Source organism: Triturus cristatus, chromosome 8, assembly GCF_964204655.1.
Source record: "Triturus cristatus chromosome 8, aTriCri1.1, whole genome shotgun sequence".
In the NCBI taxonomy this organism is placed as follows: Eukaryota; Metazoa; Chordata; class Amphibia; order Caudata; family Salamandridae; genus Triturus; species Triturus cristatus.
The window spans coordinates 69,590,287-69,604,895 of record NC_140591.1 but is presented as its reverse complement, the minus strand read 5'-3'; the positions used below and the strand labels follow the sequence as shown (position 1 = coordinate 69,604,895).

The following is a 14,609-nucleotide window of genomic DNA, read 5'->3' as shown; positions in this document are numbered from 1 at the left end:
ACGTCTATGTAAAAAAGATGTTCCATTTCAGGTTCCAATAGCAGCAGTTGACACTTGTTTGCACCACTACTAGTACTGGTAAAATCAGTTTTATTTCTATCCCTTCCCTCTAAAGAGGGTAATGGTGCAACCTGCTCCTCCCCCACCACACAGGTAAATGGATTGTTCCTCCCCACCTTGCAGACAACGCCATTCCTCTCTCAGATTCTGCCATAGAGCAATGAACAGTACCTGTAGGCGTTGGGGTCCTCAATGTCCTCAGGAACCTTCTCCTTTTCAAGGTGCAGCTGATTAAAAAGAAACAGGGAGGGTCATCAGGTCATCAATGTTTGAGTCTTTGAATGTATTTGACAGATATAAGTCAAACTAGTCAGAATGTTACCCAAGCGCACCACCACAAGACCCTGAAGTCTTTACATGGACTCGAGTACTGTCAGCAAAAAACCCACTGGAGAACGTCCCTGTACTATAAGCGATTACCCGATTAAGACTCAAGCTGCTAATGATGTTCTGTGTGGGCCACACCCCTGAAAAGATCAAACGGTTCTTAGACCAGTTCACTAACAAGTGACATTCAGTTAATCATTAAATAACCCTCTTAAATGCTCCTTTCTGTATTACATGTGGTGCTGACAGAGAACTCAAAACTCACAATGTCTGAAATTTCTTGTACCCACTAAATTGTGTTATGCAACTCAATTTCCTCATGGCAGCTCTCGATACTCAGCATGCTGTGGAAAGACTGTGCTTACCCTGGTTGGAAGCTTCTAGGACCTTTGCATTGATGCTATAAGGTAAGTTCAACGTATGTACATGAGGCATGTTTCCTTTAAGACATGTTTCCTTGACTACAGCTAATCTCAAGCATGTAAGAATTACACCATGTTGGAGTGGCTCAGTCGTTTGGCTAAGTGAACGTCGTGTGGGTAACTTGTGAATTCATGTCTGCTTAGATTTTGTGCTATAGCCACTATTAGAGAACTCTCAAATTATACAGCTCTTCAGCTTAATTATTTTCCAGGAAATGTCATTGCTTTCTCTGGATGTATGTATCTTCTAATGTTTCAGGTGAGCCTGATTTACTTTACTCCTGGTTCTCTACTACAAACAGGGTGCTAGGCAGGAGGTAGGGGTCTCGCTTCCCCTTCACCCTCATTCTTTGGATGGTGAAAGATGCCTGGGAAAGTCAGCAGCTCCTGTGGTGCCTGAGGGTCCTAGTCAACTCCACCTTATCTAAATGAAGGAGTTTGGGGGATTATTAATACACCCCAACCAAACTCAATGATGTGCAATGAATTAGGGTCCTTAAGACCCTTGCCTTGTATGAAGGTGTGGAGATGTTAAGAAAAAATATGCAAACTGTAACCAATTATTTAAAAAAATGAACCGACATTTCTTGCCGTTAGCAACTGATGGATGGCTGGATAAACAAGACATACCTGTGAGTTATTCCCACTTGTGGGAGAAGGCAGTAAAATTTGCACTTGTGTTGAAAATGTCAGTATGACAGAGTGAACCTGGATTATCCATGCAACTGTCTTACGGGGAACATAGGCCTTGAATTTTATTTTTAACTTGATTCATTTATAGCGGACAATTTCATAAAGGCATTCAGGCAGCAATCAATGTATCACATTGAATTAAGTCAGTGAAATCAGGTCATGAGCCTGGGCCTGATGGGGTGCCAAGGTGATTAAAAGATCCCCGAGGGCTGGAGCTATCCTACTCTTCCAGTTGGTAAAGTTTGTAGTGATTCCATAACAAGGACATCTTTTTACGGGATAGAGTACCAATAAACCTCTTCACAAGATGGGTAATCCCAAAAGAACAAGCTGTTTTTTACTAGGGATTATAAGGACCTTTCAGCAGTTCTAGAGATCCCAACACTTAAACGCACACACGTTAATGTTTTGCTTTACACCAACAAACTTCATTTTTATTGCACAAAGTAATACCGGTAAAAACTCTAGGAGGGGTTTCTGGTAAAATGGTAATGAACTCCACTTTGACACTGGGCAGTGAGTCACTTGATGAGGTCTGTCAACATAGTAATTTTGAGATTGCGGCTTAAAATAATCTTTCATGAATTGTCCATCACGATTAGGTAAAAGGAGGGGTATCAAGTGATGTGAGTGCTTTGAATAAATGTAATTCTAACTATGCTGATTCTGTATTGGTGCCATTAGTAAAGGCCTTTAGAGGCAAGGTGGCACCAACAGCTTTACACAGATATCCATTTAGAGGGCAGACAACCTGATTGTAGGACAGTTGGAGAACAAATGTTGGAAGTGAGCGGTCTCCCTTCCGTCCTGTGCCACAATGGTTGCACTCAGTCTTGAGTTGAGTATTGACGTGCCTCAAAGTGGAAGGAAGATCGCTTAAAGTGGAGGATCAGATACTGTCCCTAAAGGTTGTCCCAAGATTAATCAGGAGGTGCTGGATCAACTCCAGGGCTCTGTATGGGTGAGATTGTAGAATCCACTGTAAACTGGACAAAAGAAATACAGTTTGACAGAAAATGGTGTAGTAATGAATCTATCTGTTGTCATGAAGAAGACTCCGGTAACATTCAGTAGAAGGCTTCCACAAGTCTGTTGAGCCACATGAAAGTGGCTCTGTGGATCTTTAATTATTGTAGCAGGACCAGATTTATTGGACCACATTATGGGACAGTATCAAAAAGTGCTGGTGCAGTCTTAATGCGACTGACCGCCTCCCACCTCTTTTATTGACAGAGCCCTATCTACGTAAGCGAAGAAGAACCTACTTGAAACGTATTCTGGTAATAAGTGGTATTAGGAATACAAATGACAGTACAGTCTGTTTAGTTGCATTGGGATGCACTATTTTTGTACTGGCTGCGGGAAAGGTTTTATATGCTACGTCAAAATACAGTTTTTTAAGTAACTGTTTAACAAATGTTTTAAATACCAGCTTAGCACGTTCTACTTTGAACCTTTTACTCGTATAATATCGAATGTTTCATGAAATGTATGTTTCAATTTTGTATTTAATGTTTACACGGATCAGTGATCTAATAAAATGAAATAGTGAGTGATTTATTGATATGGGTGTCTATGTATTAATCAATGTTCTCTTTTTTGCAAAAGGGCAGGGATAGCAGTAGCCAATAACCCCTATTACCCCCTTACACAAGGAAAGGGGATAATCAGTATTCTCTGTCTTACCAAAGGGCAGGCGATGTATCTGCCCACCACCTTGTCATAGGCGATGTCTTTGTCTAATTGCAAATGGATGGGGGTTATTTATTACCCTTACCCCAAGGGCTGGTATTTGTTTGCTCTACACTTTTCCCAAGGGCAGTGAGCGGGGATGTTTGCTTGTCTCCTGCCTTGGCCAATGGCAAAAGGCCTTGTTTGCCTCCACAACCTTTGCTCAGGGGGTTAGTTAAAGCCCTCCACCCTCATCTTGCCTATAGGCCTAAGGTGCTTTTCTTTTCTTGTCTTTAAGAATGGCAAGGGGTGTACTTCTCCCCCACGCTTTGAGAAAGGGTAAGTGGTATGTTATGCCCTGTAACCTTTTGACTAAGCCAAGGAAGCAGAATTTATTTACTTTTCTTTAGATATTACGCCCTTATCACCCACCTTGTCTAAAAGAAGGGGCATATGTGCACCATCCCTATTTGCCCAAGGGCAGGGAAGATATTTGTTCCCCCAGCCTTTCTCAAGGGCAACAAAGATAATTTGTTTTTGATTGTCCGCTTGCCCAAGGGTAGACGGTGTTACAAAGTACCCCACCCCTGCTTTGTGCAATAGTATGAGGCATAAGGAGGCTCGAGGGCCCTGGCTTGCCCAAGGATTAGGGGCATCTTCTGCACTCCTCATATCTTCTGGTTTTCCCAAGGAAGATGTGAATGTTGAAAACTTTATTTGAAGTAATTTCTGATCTTTGCAAACATCTAGCATTTTAGAAAACAAAATAGCTGCAGGTTGATTTGGATGTTTTTGGTAAAATTGCAATTTTGTCAGAGAAAATGGGTGTGTTAAACTAATTTGAAGTTTCTTTGAGAAGGCTTCTGCACTCGACTTGTGGGGGCTTTTACTGACTACCCCCAAGTCCTTCAGCAATGGCACAGTGGCATAAGGGTCCAAAGTCTCCGCACCTAGCTTAAAGGTGGGCGCTTATTATTAAATCCTACTCCACCTAGCCCAAAGGGTGAGTAGTGGGTTTAAATCCTACTCCACCTAGCCCAAAGGGTGAGTAGTGGGTTTATTTTGGGGAGAGAAGCGTGTGCAGATTGCAGATTTCCATTTTGGCTTCTATATCCAAAACTGCAGGCAGAAATGTCCCCGCACCAAGAAAAGGCACTGAATGATGGAAAGGCCACAGTGTCATTAAAATCTGGTGACTTTCACTGAACAATTTTATGTAGGAAATCACCTTAGTGGAAACTCATATCTGAATGAGACACGTTAGTGATAGATTCCTTACCTTAGAATATCCCCAGGCGTCAGACTGAATCCGGAAAGTTTTTGTAGCAGTACCCCTGCGCATCAGTAGGTGGCGTCATGCGGCTCCGCGTCCGTCGCTGGCGTTGTAAGCACCGAGATGACGTCACGGAGACTACTTAGGCACCACCTATGCGCACTGACGTCAGTTCTTTCTTTTTCCACGCCAGCAAGCGCAGATCCAGATAGAGCACGTACCTTAGTCACTTTTTGACTACTCTTGAGACTTTTTGTCTCCCCCTTTTTACTCCAGGTTCACGTAGGGATGCCTGGATTTAAGTCTTGTGGGGCCTGCCGTCGCAATAGGTCGGTGGCGGACCCCCACGATGTTTGCCTCTACAGCCTGGAAACTGACCACGACTCCCGGTCTTGCCGGGAAATGTTGGGCCATGGCCCGAAGGCCTTGAGGGAGCGGCGCCAGAAGCTGCTGGAGGTCCGGCACTCGTCCCAGCGCCGCTCCAGGTCCAGGGACCACTCGTGGGGCTGCAGTCATCGATCCTCGGGCTCCAGGTCTTCGCCCTTGGATTCCGGTAGGCGACGACATAAAAAGAAGTCGAAGAAACGTGTTCGCTCTCCGACGTCTCCCCATCGGTCCTCGGATGCGGACGAGGAGGACAGGGGTTCTGCCCCTGCGGCTCCTTTGGATCCTGGGAGTCCCGCGGCCTACTCGCATTACCCGGGTCCGACGGCGACTCCCGAACAGGTGCGAGAATTTCTTGGACCGCCTTTTTAGGCCTCGGGCTCCCGCCGGCATGCCTTCGGGCCCCGCGGTCCTGTGTCCAGATCCTGTTGGGCCATCGGCGCCGCCGGCGATTCCAGCTTCGGCGCCACAGGATCCTACGCCGTTGGCTCCAGCGCCACGAGGTCCGGCGCATCCCGCTCCAGCGCCGCCCTCGGCACAGCCTCCAGCGCCGCAGTGGGTGCCATTCGTTCCACCCTTGCCCCGGTTCCAGGACCATTTAGTTCCTGCCTGGGATCCACATTGGGAGTCGGCGCCTGCCCGACCCCGGCCTGCGCTGGAGGCGGGGCCGAGGGCAGCACCGTTTGTCCCTTCTTCGGCTCTGCCACCGCGGCCGGTTCCTCCTGCAACAGAGGCGGAGGATGACTGGGAGGGGTCCGAGGACCCTCTTGCCCGTCAATGTGACTCCGAGCAGGACTGGGTGGACGATCTGGAGGATGCCGGCAACCTCGATGTCTCTTCTGACCCGGGGTTTGTCTCTCCCCCACCTACGATGGAGGAGGGCGCTTCCTACACGATGGTGCTCCGTCGGGCTGCTGAGGTCCTCAACCTTGATCTTCCTATGGTGGCCCTCAAAACTAACCTCCTTACCGAGGTGCTCCAGACGGCATCGACTTCGTCGGAGCCACTGCTTCCCTTCAATGACGCCATCACTGACATCCTGTTGGGCACTTGGTCGCGGCCGGCCACAGGGGCCCCTGTGGATAGGAATGTCACCAGGCGTCACCGCCTGGTGACCCCGCGTTTCTGACCACTCATCCCACGCCTGAGAGTCTGGTCAGCCAAGCCTCAATGTCGCAGAGTGCCTTTCCCATGGCTCCACCAGATAAGGACTCTAAGAAGCTGGAACAGTTCGGTAAGCGGTTGTTCTCCTCGGCCAGCTTGGGGCTGCGGTCGGTAAACACCGCCTGCTTATTGGGCCGCTATTCCCATGCGGTGTGGGATACGGTTGCTCAGGTGTTGCCTCAGTGTCCTGAGGAGGTCCATGCTGTGCTTTCCCAGGCGGTTGCTGAGGGTAACGATGCAGCTAAGTTCGCCATTCGGTGTGGTTTGGACACCGCTGACTCGTTGGGCAGGGCCATGTCTATGACTGTGGCGCTGCGACACCACGCCTGGTTGCGTTCTACTGGGTTCTCGCCCGACGTCCAGAACTCGCTTATGGACATGCCTTTTGATGGCACTCGCCTATTTGGTGCGCTGGAGCGTTTTAAGGACTCGCGAGCCACGGCCAAGTCCTTGGGTCTTACAACGAAGAGCCCAGCCACTTCTGGTTTTTGTTCCTTTCGTGGCCAAGGCAGGTGCGCCCAGGCACGTTCATTCAGCAAGCCTGTGCAGAACCAGCCTCAGTGCAGCCGCGGGCGCAGCTTCCGCAGGGGCGGCACTGGGAATCAGCGTGGGGGGCAGTCCGCCTCCGCCCCCGATGCTTCTGCCTCCAAACCTTCCTAATCCGAGCTTTGGGGAGCACCCCACGCCAGTGGGTGGCAGGATTTGCCATCACCTCCCCCACTGGCGCGCTATCACATCGGATAAGTGGGTGTTGCAGATAATCTGCAAGGGTTACTCCCTTCCCTTTTAGTCCACCCCTCCAGCCATGCCACCTCGGTACCACCGAATGTTGGGGGAACACTTGGCAACTCTCCAGCAGGAAGTTGCGGCCCTCTTGGCCAAGGGGACCATCGAGTGCGTTCCTGGGCCAGAAGTAGGGAGTGGTTGTTATTCCCACTACTTTCTGGTCCCCAAGAAGGACAAAGAGGGTCTGCGCCCCATCTTGTACCTCCGGAACGTCAACTGCTTCCTCCAGAAGGAGAAGTTCAAAATGCTGACTCTGGCTCAGGTCTTGGCTGCCATCGACCCTGGAGACTGGATGGTAGCGTTGGACTTGCAGGACGCATATTTTCACATCCCCGTCCTGCCGGCCCACCGGCGTTACCTGCGGTTCACGGTAGAAGGAGCATTTTCAGTTTGCCGTGCTCCCCTTCGGCCTTACCAGTGCCCCTCGGGTGCTCATGAAAATGATGTCGGTGGTTGCGGCTCACCTGCGCAGGTCAGGGGTGTCAGTCTTCCCTTACCTCGACGACTGGCTGTTGAAGGCGGCTCGCCCCAGGCAGCCATCAACCACCTTCAGACTATGGCGGACCTCCTGCATTTGCTGGGGTTCTCCATCAACGTGCCGAAGTCGCACCTGAGTCCCTCTCAGAAGCTCCCCTTCTTCGGAGGAGTTCTGGATTCAACGCTGTTTCGGGTTTATACTCCCGAGCAGCGAGTCCGGGCTATTCAGGCTATGATTCCGATCTTTCTGCCTCTGTCCCGGGTTTCAGTCAGGATGGCCCTCCGGCTTCTGGGCCTGATGGTCTCCTGCATCCTGCTGGTGACACATGCCAGATGGCATATGCGGGCTCTGCAGTGGGACCTGAAGTTCCAGTGGGCGCAACATCGGGGCAACCTGTCCACTCATGTACAGATCTCGGAGGGCACTGCACTGCAGTTGCAGTGGTGGCTCACAAATCGCGATTGGGTCGATGGCAGGTCCCTCTCCCTTCCCCAACTGGAGCACACAGTGGTGACAGATGCGTCCCTCCTGGGATGGGGAGGCCACTTGGAAGAGGCGGAGATCAGAGGCCTCTGTTCTCTGGCGGAGTTCTGGCTCCATATCAATCTGTTGGAGCTGCGGGCGATCCAACTTGCACTGAAGGCATTCCTTCCCTCTGTCCGGGGAACTGTGGTGCAGGTGTTCACGGACAACACCACCGTCATGTGGTATTGCAACAAACAGGGCAGGGTGGGATCCTGGACCCTATGTCAGGAGGCTCTGCGCCTTTGGACATGGCTGGAACATCAAAGCATTACCTTGGTGGTTCAACACCTGGCAGGTTCTCTGAACGCCAGGGCGGATGAACTCAGCCGCCGGTGCTTGATGGATCACGAGTGGCGTCTGAACTCGGACGTGGTGCAAGGTCTCTTTTCAGCAGTGGGGAGAGCCTTGGTTAGATCTATTCGCCACCTAGGAGAACACGCAATGTCATCAGTTCTGCACGTTGGAATTTCCAAGGTGGCACTCGCTCGGCGACGCTTTTCATCGCGAGTAGAGTTGCGGTCTATTGTACGCCTTTCCGCCTATTCCACTTCTGCCCAGAGTGCTGAAGAAGATTGAGCGCGACCAAACCGAAGTCATCATTGTGGCTCCAGATTGGGCACGAAGATACTGGTATCCCGAGCTCCTCAGCATGGCGATCGATCCCCCGATCCGTCTGCCTCTTTGGGAGGATCTTCTGTCGCAGCAGCAGGAGACGGTCCTCCACCCGAACCTGTCCAGCCTCCACCTCCATGCGTGGAGATTGAGCGGCGACAGTTGACAGCTTTCGATCTTCCTCCCGAAGTCTGTGATATCATTCTGGCAGCCAGGCGTCCCTCCACTAAAACGGTATGCGCCTGCAGGTGGAACAAGTTTGAGGCATGGTGCACAGCAAAGGCTGTGGATCCCCTCTTTCTGAAGTCCCTCTGTTCCTTCTTTCTTTGGCCCAGCAGGGCTCTGCTCTGGGCACTATCAAAGGTTATCTTTCGGCCATCTCCGCCTTTTTACGGCTTCCAGATCAGCCTTCTCTTTTTAAGTCCCCGGTTGTTAACCGTTTCCTGAAAGGTATTACGCACACGTTTCCTCCTGTGCCGTTCATAATGCCTCAATTGGACTTAAACCTTGTCTTGACATATCTGATGTGCGCTCCCTTCGAGCCCCTTCATACCTGTCCTTTGCGTCTTCTCACTCTCAAGACGGCTTTCCTGGTAGCTATCACCTCTGCCAGAAGAGTGAGTGAGCACCAGGCTCTTTCTTCCAAACCTCCTTTCCTTTCTGTTCATCCGGACAAGGTGGTTTTAAGGACCCGTCCTTCTTTCTTGTCACGCCCTTCCACATCGGGCAGTCATCACTTTGCCCACCTTCTTTCCGCCTCCACATCCTTGAAGGGAGGAGGAAAGGCTCCACCGTCTGGAACCAAAACGTGCACTCGAATTCTATCTGAAGCGTACACAGCAGTTCCGGGTGGATGACCAGCTCTTTGTTGGCTATGTGGGTGTCAAAAAAGGTCGGGCTGTGCACAAACGGACCATCTCTCAGTGGGTCGTTCTGTGCATCAAAGCGTGTTACTCGTTGGCTAAGAAGGAGCCTCCTGTAGGGCTGCGGGCCCATTCTACCAGGGCAACGGCAGCCACTACTGCCTTGGGACGCGGCATCCCCTTGCAGGACATTTGTCAGGCAGCTACGTGGGCCTCACTGCACACGTTTATCAAGCATTACTGCCTTGACAGTCCGGTTCGGAGAGACAGCTTTTTGGCCGTTCTGTTCTCCGTGACTTTCTGGTGTAATCTTGTTCGCAGACCCACCACCGGGGTTGGTATTGCTGGGGTATCTATTCTAAGGTAAGGAATCTATCACTAACATGTCTCTTTCAGATGCACAAGTTACTACTTGTGTAACGACATATCTGTAAGAGAAATTAGTTAGTGATAGATTCCTTTCCGCCCCACCCATCCTCCCCGTTCTGCGAACTGATTTCTAGGGTTAGGGTCATCCCCCTTTTCAGGTACCTAGTTTCATGGCACCAGTGGTCAGTTTCTTGCATGGCTCTGCGTTCCTGGCACCGATAGTCGTGTACAGAACTGAAGTCAGCGCGCATGGGTGGCGCCTAAGTAGTCTCCGTGACGTCATCTCGGAGCTTACACCGCCAGCGACGGACATGGAGCCGCACGACGCCACCTACTGACGCGCAGGGTTACTGCTACAAAAAAGTCTGACACCTGGGGATATTCTAAGGTAAGGAATCTATCACTAACTAATGTCTCTTACGGATATATCGTTACACAAGTGGTAACTTGTGCATTAAATAAAAAGGTGTCGAGTTTTAGGCCCACTCCCCCCCCCATCACCCACCCAATAACATTTAAACCGTTTGATCAATTTGCACCAGATTTGGCAGATATCCTTGAAATAACCCAGGTTATGGCACAAAAACTCAAATATGCATGGCCCTGAGGGAAATCCTAAAAAACACTACTAACTGTTACTTGTTATGGTGAGCAACACTGGAGGGCTAGTGCATTTCAAACATACCACAACTTCTCATCATGGGCCAGACTATCACTGCAAAATAATGCGATCATGGTCCAACTCCAGAGCAAAGGTATGTATATTGCGAGTGCTTTAGTGTGGTGGTGACCATAACAACAAATTTTAGCAGCTTACACAGCAACCCCTCACATTTTCCTACTCCCTGCTGACGAGAGGCAACTACCTCGAAACATGTGTCCAGGGATGGCACACGCCACGCATACTTGCATTCACACTCGAGCATAGGTGTATCCGCCGACGCTGACCTTCAGGGACCATTTTCATTGGGGGAACACGCCTGGTAGGTGTAGCAGTGTGCGACCAATCTGGTTTAACTTTGCATTTCAAACATACCACAACTTCTCATCATGGGCCAGACTATCACTGCAAAATAATGCGATCATGGTCCAACTCCAGAGCAAAGGTATGTATATTGCGAGTGCTTTAGTGTGGTGGTGACCATAACAACAAATTAACAATTCGTATGCTTCTAATTCTTAGCCTCTAAGTGAACTTTGTCTTGTATAAAACAAAGTTATGGTTTGTTAAAGCTTTCATAGAAAATGTCCTTTATTGTGTTGTGACTAACCTTTGATCTATGCGACAATTCCACACAACCTTTGGTAGACATTTGATGTGTCTAACGCTGGCTCTTTGTTCCAAACGTGGCGCTAATTAACTTAGGAGTTTAACGGGTATAGAGGAAAACACATCTGTGGGACCGCAAAATAATCCCTATGTTCAACATTTCTCTTACACATAGCCCAAAACACTTGTGAGATTAGCAGCACACTTGGCATGTAAGTAGAATATTTGATAGAGTGGACCCTTTTGGGGTTTGGGATATATTCAGTATTTTTGGAAATGATCAGGTTAAAACAGTTTTAACTATTGTATACCCATACCATTAATATCCACAGATAAGTCTATGGCGCTGACATGTTAAATAAAATACACCATTTTGACACCATAAGGTATCCACAGATTCCCAAAAAGATACATCAAAAGTCCTGATGAGTCTGAAAAATGCTCTCATTCTATGAAAAAAACGCAGAATCCTCAGGTAAATCTAAAATAACATTTACCTTACTATGCGTGTTCAACACCCATGTGATGATTGCTGTCACACCTTATTCGCAGATGTAACGCTGCCTTCAAAGAGATGGCATGAGGTCTGTAGTAAAGGTTCACTTCTACAGTGATCATGGTCAAAAATGCTCTGCAGCATATCCACAGAAGGAAACATTGAATACTAGTAATCCTAGTTCTTCATCATAGATATTGACTCTGTATCTATAAAAGGTAGACTATCTATGTGTATGTGTAAGGTCCTGGTACACAACTTTTCAAGAATTTTTTTAATGTTTTCTAGTTGACCAAATGAACATAAAACATGGCCACATAAGGTATGACTCGACGATGAATGCTTTGACATTGAATAATGTTCCAATTGACTTCATGATGTTGACCACCTTCATGTCAACCAGGAGCACAAGCGCCAGCGACCTCGAGATGGTGTCCACTCATCTCCTCAAGTGTTAGATTAGTGTAGTGGGAGGTTGAACAAGCAGATACTGGAAGGCCGTATTACTATTTGCTAAAAGACTTGGGCTACCCGCAAAGACCGATGTGAAAGCTGAAGTGGCAATCTTCTGTCAACCTCACACTTTTAACCCTAAAACAGATACCTTCCCTGCCCTTCAGACTTCTGTTAGACACCTTCTTGGCAATGTCACAGTCCTTGCTAGAGTGAAAGTCAGGAAGACAAACCTCCCAAACATAATGGTTGTCATTTCTTGACATCTTCATGCTGCCAGCTGAACATTTAACAAAATGAGCTGACATGATGGCTTCAGATAACAGAGAGATGAAAGTCCTCAAGGAACAAGGGGGGAAAATAACATTTTTCTTCAAAAATAAAAGTCTAAGAAGAGTCACAACACCTTATGACATCACGTGAAGCCTGAAAACCCACCAAACATTTGTGCTTCCAGCCTAAAACAGCTTTGTGTAAACCAGAGTTCTATCCAGCATCTTCCTCACTGAGTAGAAAAAACAGACTGCCTTTCATCCTGCTCGAAATGATGGTATAGTGTAGGTTCCGTGGTTCTTAAAGGGGCAGACATAGTTTATCAAAATCTGCAGTGCTCTTACTAGGGGTTACCATTTCTGCTATAATCTTTTATCCTTTAATTCACACTTTTTAGAGGTGTTTTGGCCAAATGTATCAAGCGCGTAGTAAATTGGTAAAAATACAAAAAAGCAAGAATGTTGCAATTTCATTTGGTCAATTGGAAAACATTTAAAAATTCTTCAAAAGTACCTTTTATGAATATCAAGAGAATCTGATAGATTAGCAATTCACAGATTATTTTAAAAGAAGTTATGTTAAGGGACCTGTTGGGCAAATTCATAGTAGGTTTAAAAAACAATAACATTGGCAAAACATGATTACCATACACTTGGACCCATAATGCACCCATGATCAAACTGGATTGCAGAGAACAATACTTATACAAACTTTATGCAATTAATAAATTCAATTTCAAACAATCCACAATGCTTTGCCACATTAAAGAAGTATGATATATTGCACACAAATCTGAAGATGATGTTAGGAAAACAGAAGATCAAACACAAAGCCAAAACAGTGTCAAGATAGAACTAATAGTGAATGAAATTGTGCAAGAGTATTGTTTATGCCTGGCTTACAGACACTGCCTTACAGAAGCAGAAGGAACAGTGAGTTAACCCAGAAGAATCCAATTGAGTGAGAGGGCAAACTGTGCCAGCATATTATGCTATTTTATGTTATCTTATTTTAGAATAACCTATTAAAACTTCTACAGTGTGCAACAGCTACCATAGTCCCTAGGTGCTAATTGACAAATAATGAGTTAACAGCAGACAGCTGAAAATCCTAAGGAATTATTAGGGGAAAAGGTTTAGGTCATTTTGCAATTTTAGTAAACAAGTCTCCAACCAAAGATGGAGGGAAAGCAAGTTCCAAGGTTTGGTAGTAGTGACAAGAATGCATTGCCAGCTACTCTAACATATCTAAAAAAGGGAATGACCAAAAAGGCAAGCTTAACGCACCTAGGTGTCTGCTATTATATCACTTACATTTAGATGCAAGGAAACTAGGAGAGTTTTCATAGATGGCCCTATAACCAATTACTGTTAGCCAACGGAGGACTCACAAGGTGGATGAGATGATATCTTTTGAATAGGCCTAAAACAGTCTGGCTGCAGCAATTTGAATTAGTTGCATTTGTTCAATGATCATCACAGAAACTGCAGAGAGATGACATTTCCATGGAACAGGCATGATTGAGTTAAAGCAATAACCACTTTAACATGGAGAAGGAGCTCAAGCAATGTTATCTGGGTTGATGTTCTCTTTGGGAGCACATTCAAAAGCTCTTTGTAAGAGCCCTGTGCCCTCTCATGGCTGATATTGTGGCTAAGAGTGATGTCATGGAAGATAAATGCAGAATAAATTAGGGTTATTGTGCCATCAGGTTTCATCTACTCAGTGGAAACAAGTTTTAGAAGCAAGTTTTAGAGCACATAGTGCAGGAATTACATGTCTCATGCTTGCTTTGCGGACAGGATTGGCTTGGTCTTTGAAGATGTCTGAATGGGCTGTGATCATAAAAAGACCTGTAAATCCCAACTGCACAACTCTGTACATCAAAGTTCCAATAATTAGGTCAAGAGGAACATATTCTAAATAGAGATAATTGATTTACCTTCTACTTTTGATTTCCATCCATTATGCTGGTATGTGCCCATTTTTTAGGACATTTGGCAGTGCCAGGCATGCCCGCGGAAGGGAACATTCTATTCAAGTGTTGTTCACAAACTCATTTGCCACTGAGATCCCTTTTTCACCAAACATTACAAATATTCACAGAACACAAAAGTATTTGAGCATTACTGATTATCTGAGGGGAGAGTTTTTGAAGGTGGCACTCTATATGCTGCGAAGAGAAGAGGATGAACATAAATGTGTGTAAACAGCTGCAATTCCCTCATCAGCGTTCCCAGTGAAATTGCAAGCAACTTCTTTGCGATGAATGGGAAGGAGATGCCTTCTGTGAATATGCTTCACTATCAGACAACGTGTACTCAAGGTCCTCACATGGTCAACTGAAAATTGACTTTACTGTTTTGCGTCGAGCATCTATCCCGTTAGATCATGCTAGCTGTATGTCTCTTTTTACTGCACAGTTTAATCATCTTAAAAACATCATATTGCTGCTTAGCACACGTAAAGTACTCTGACAATGCCGGCACC

The 14,609-nt window shown here is 47.1% G+C and overlaps 1 protein-coding gene across 1 annotated transcript in view; it reads right to left on the bottom strand.

The window, feature by feature from the left end:
* Positions 1-14,609, bottom strand: part of CFAP44 (cilia and flagella associated protein 44) — a 557,576-nt gene that overhangs the window by 172,834 nt on the left and 370,133 nt on the right. Inside the window, exon 26 of the mRNA XM_085621005.1 lies at positions 232-287. Coding sequence (XP_085477131.1) covers positions 232-287 — 56 coding nt within the window. The remainder of the gene's footprint in view (positions 1-231; positions 288-14,609) is intronic.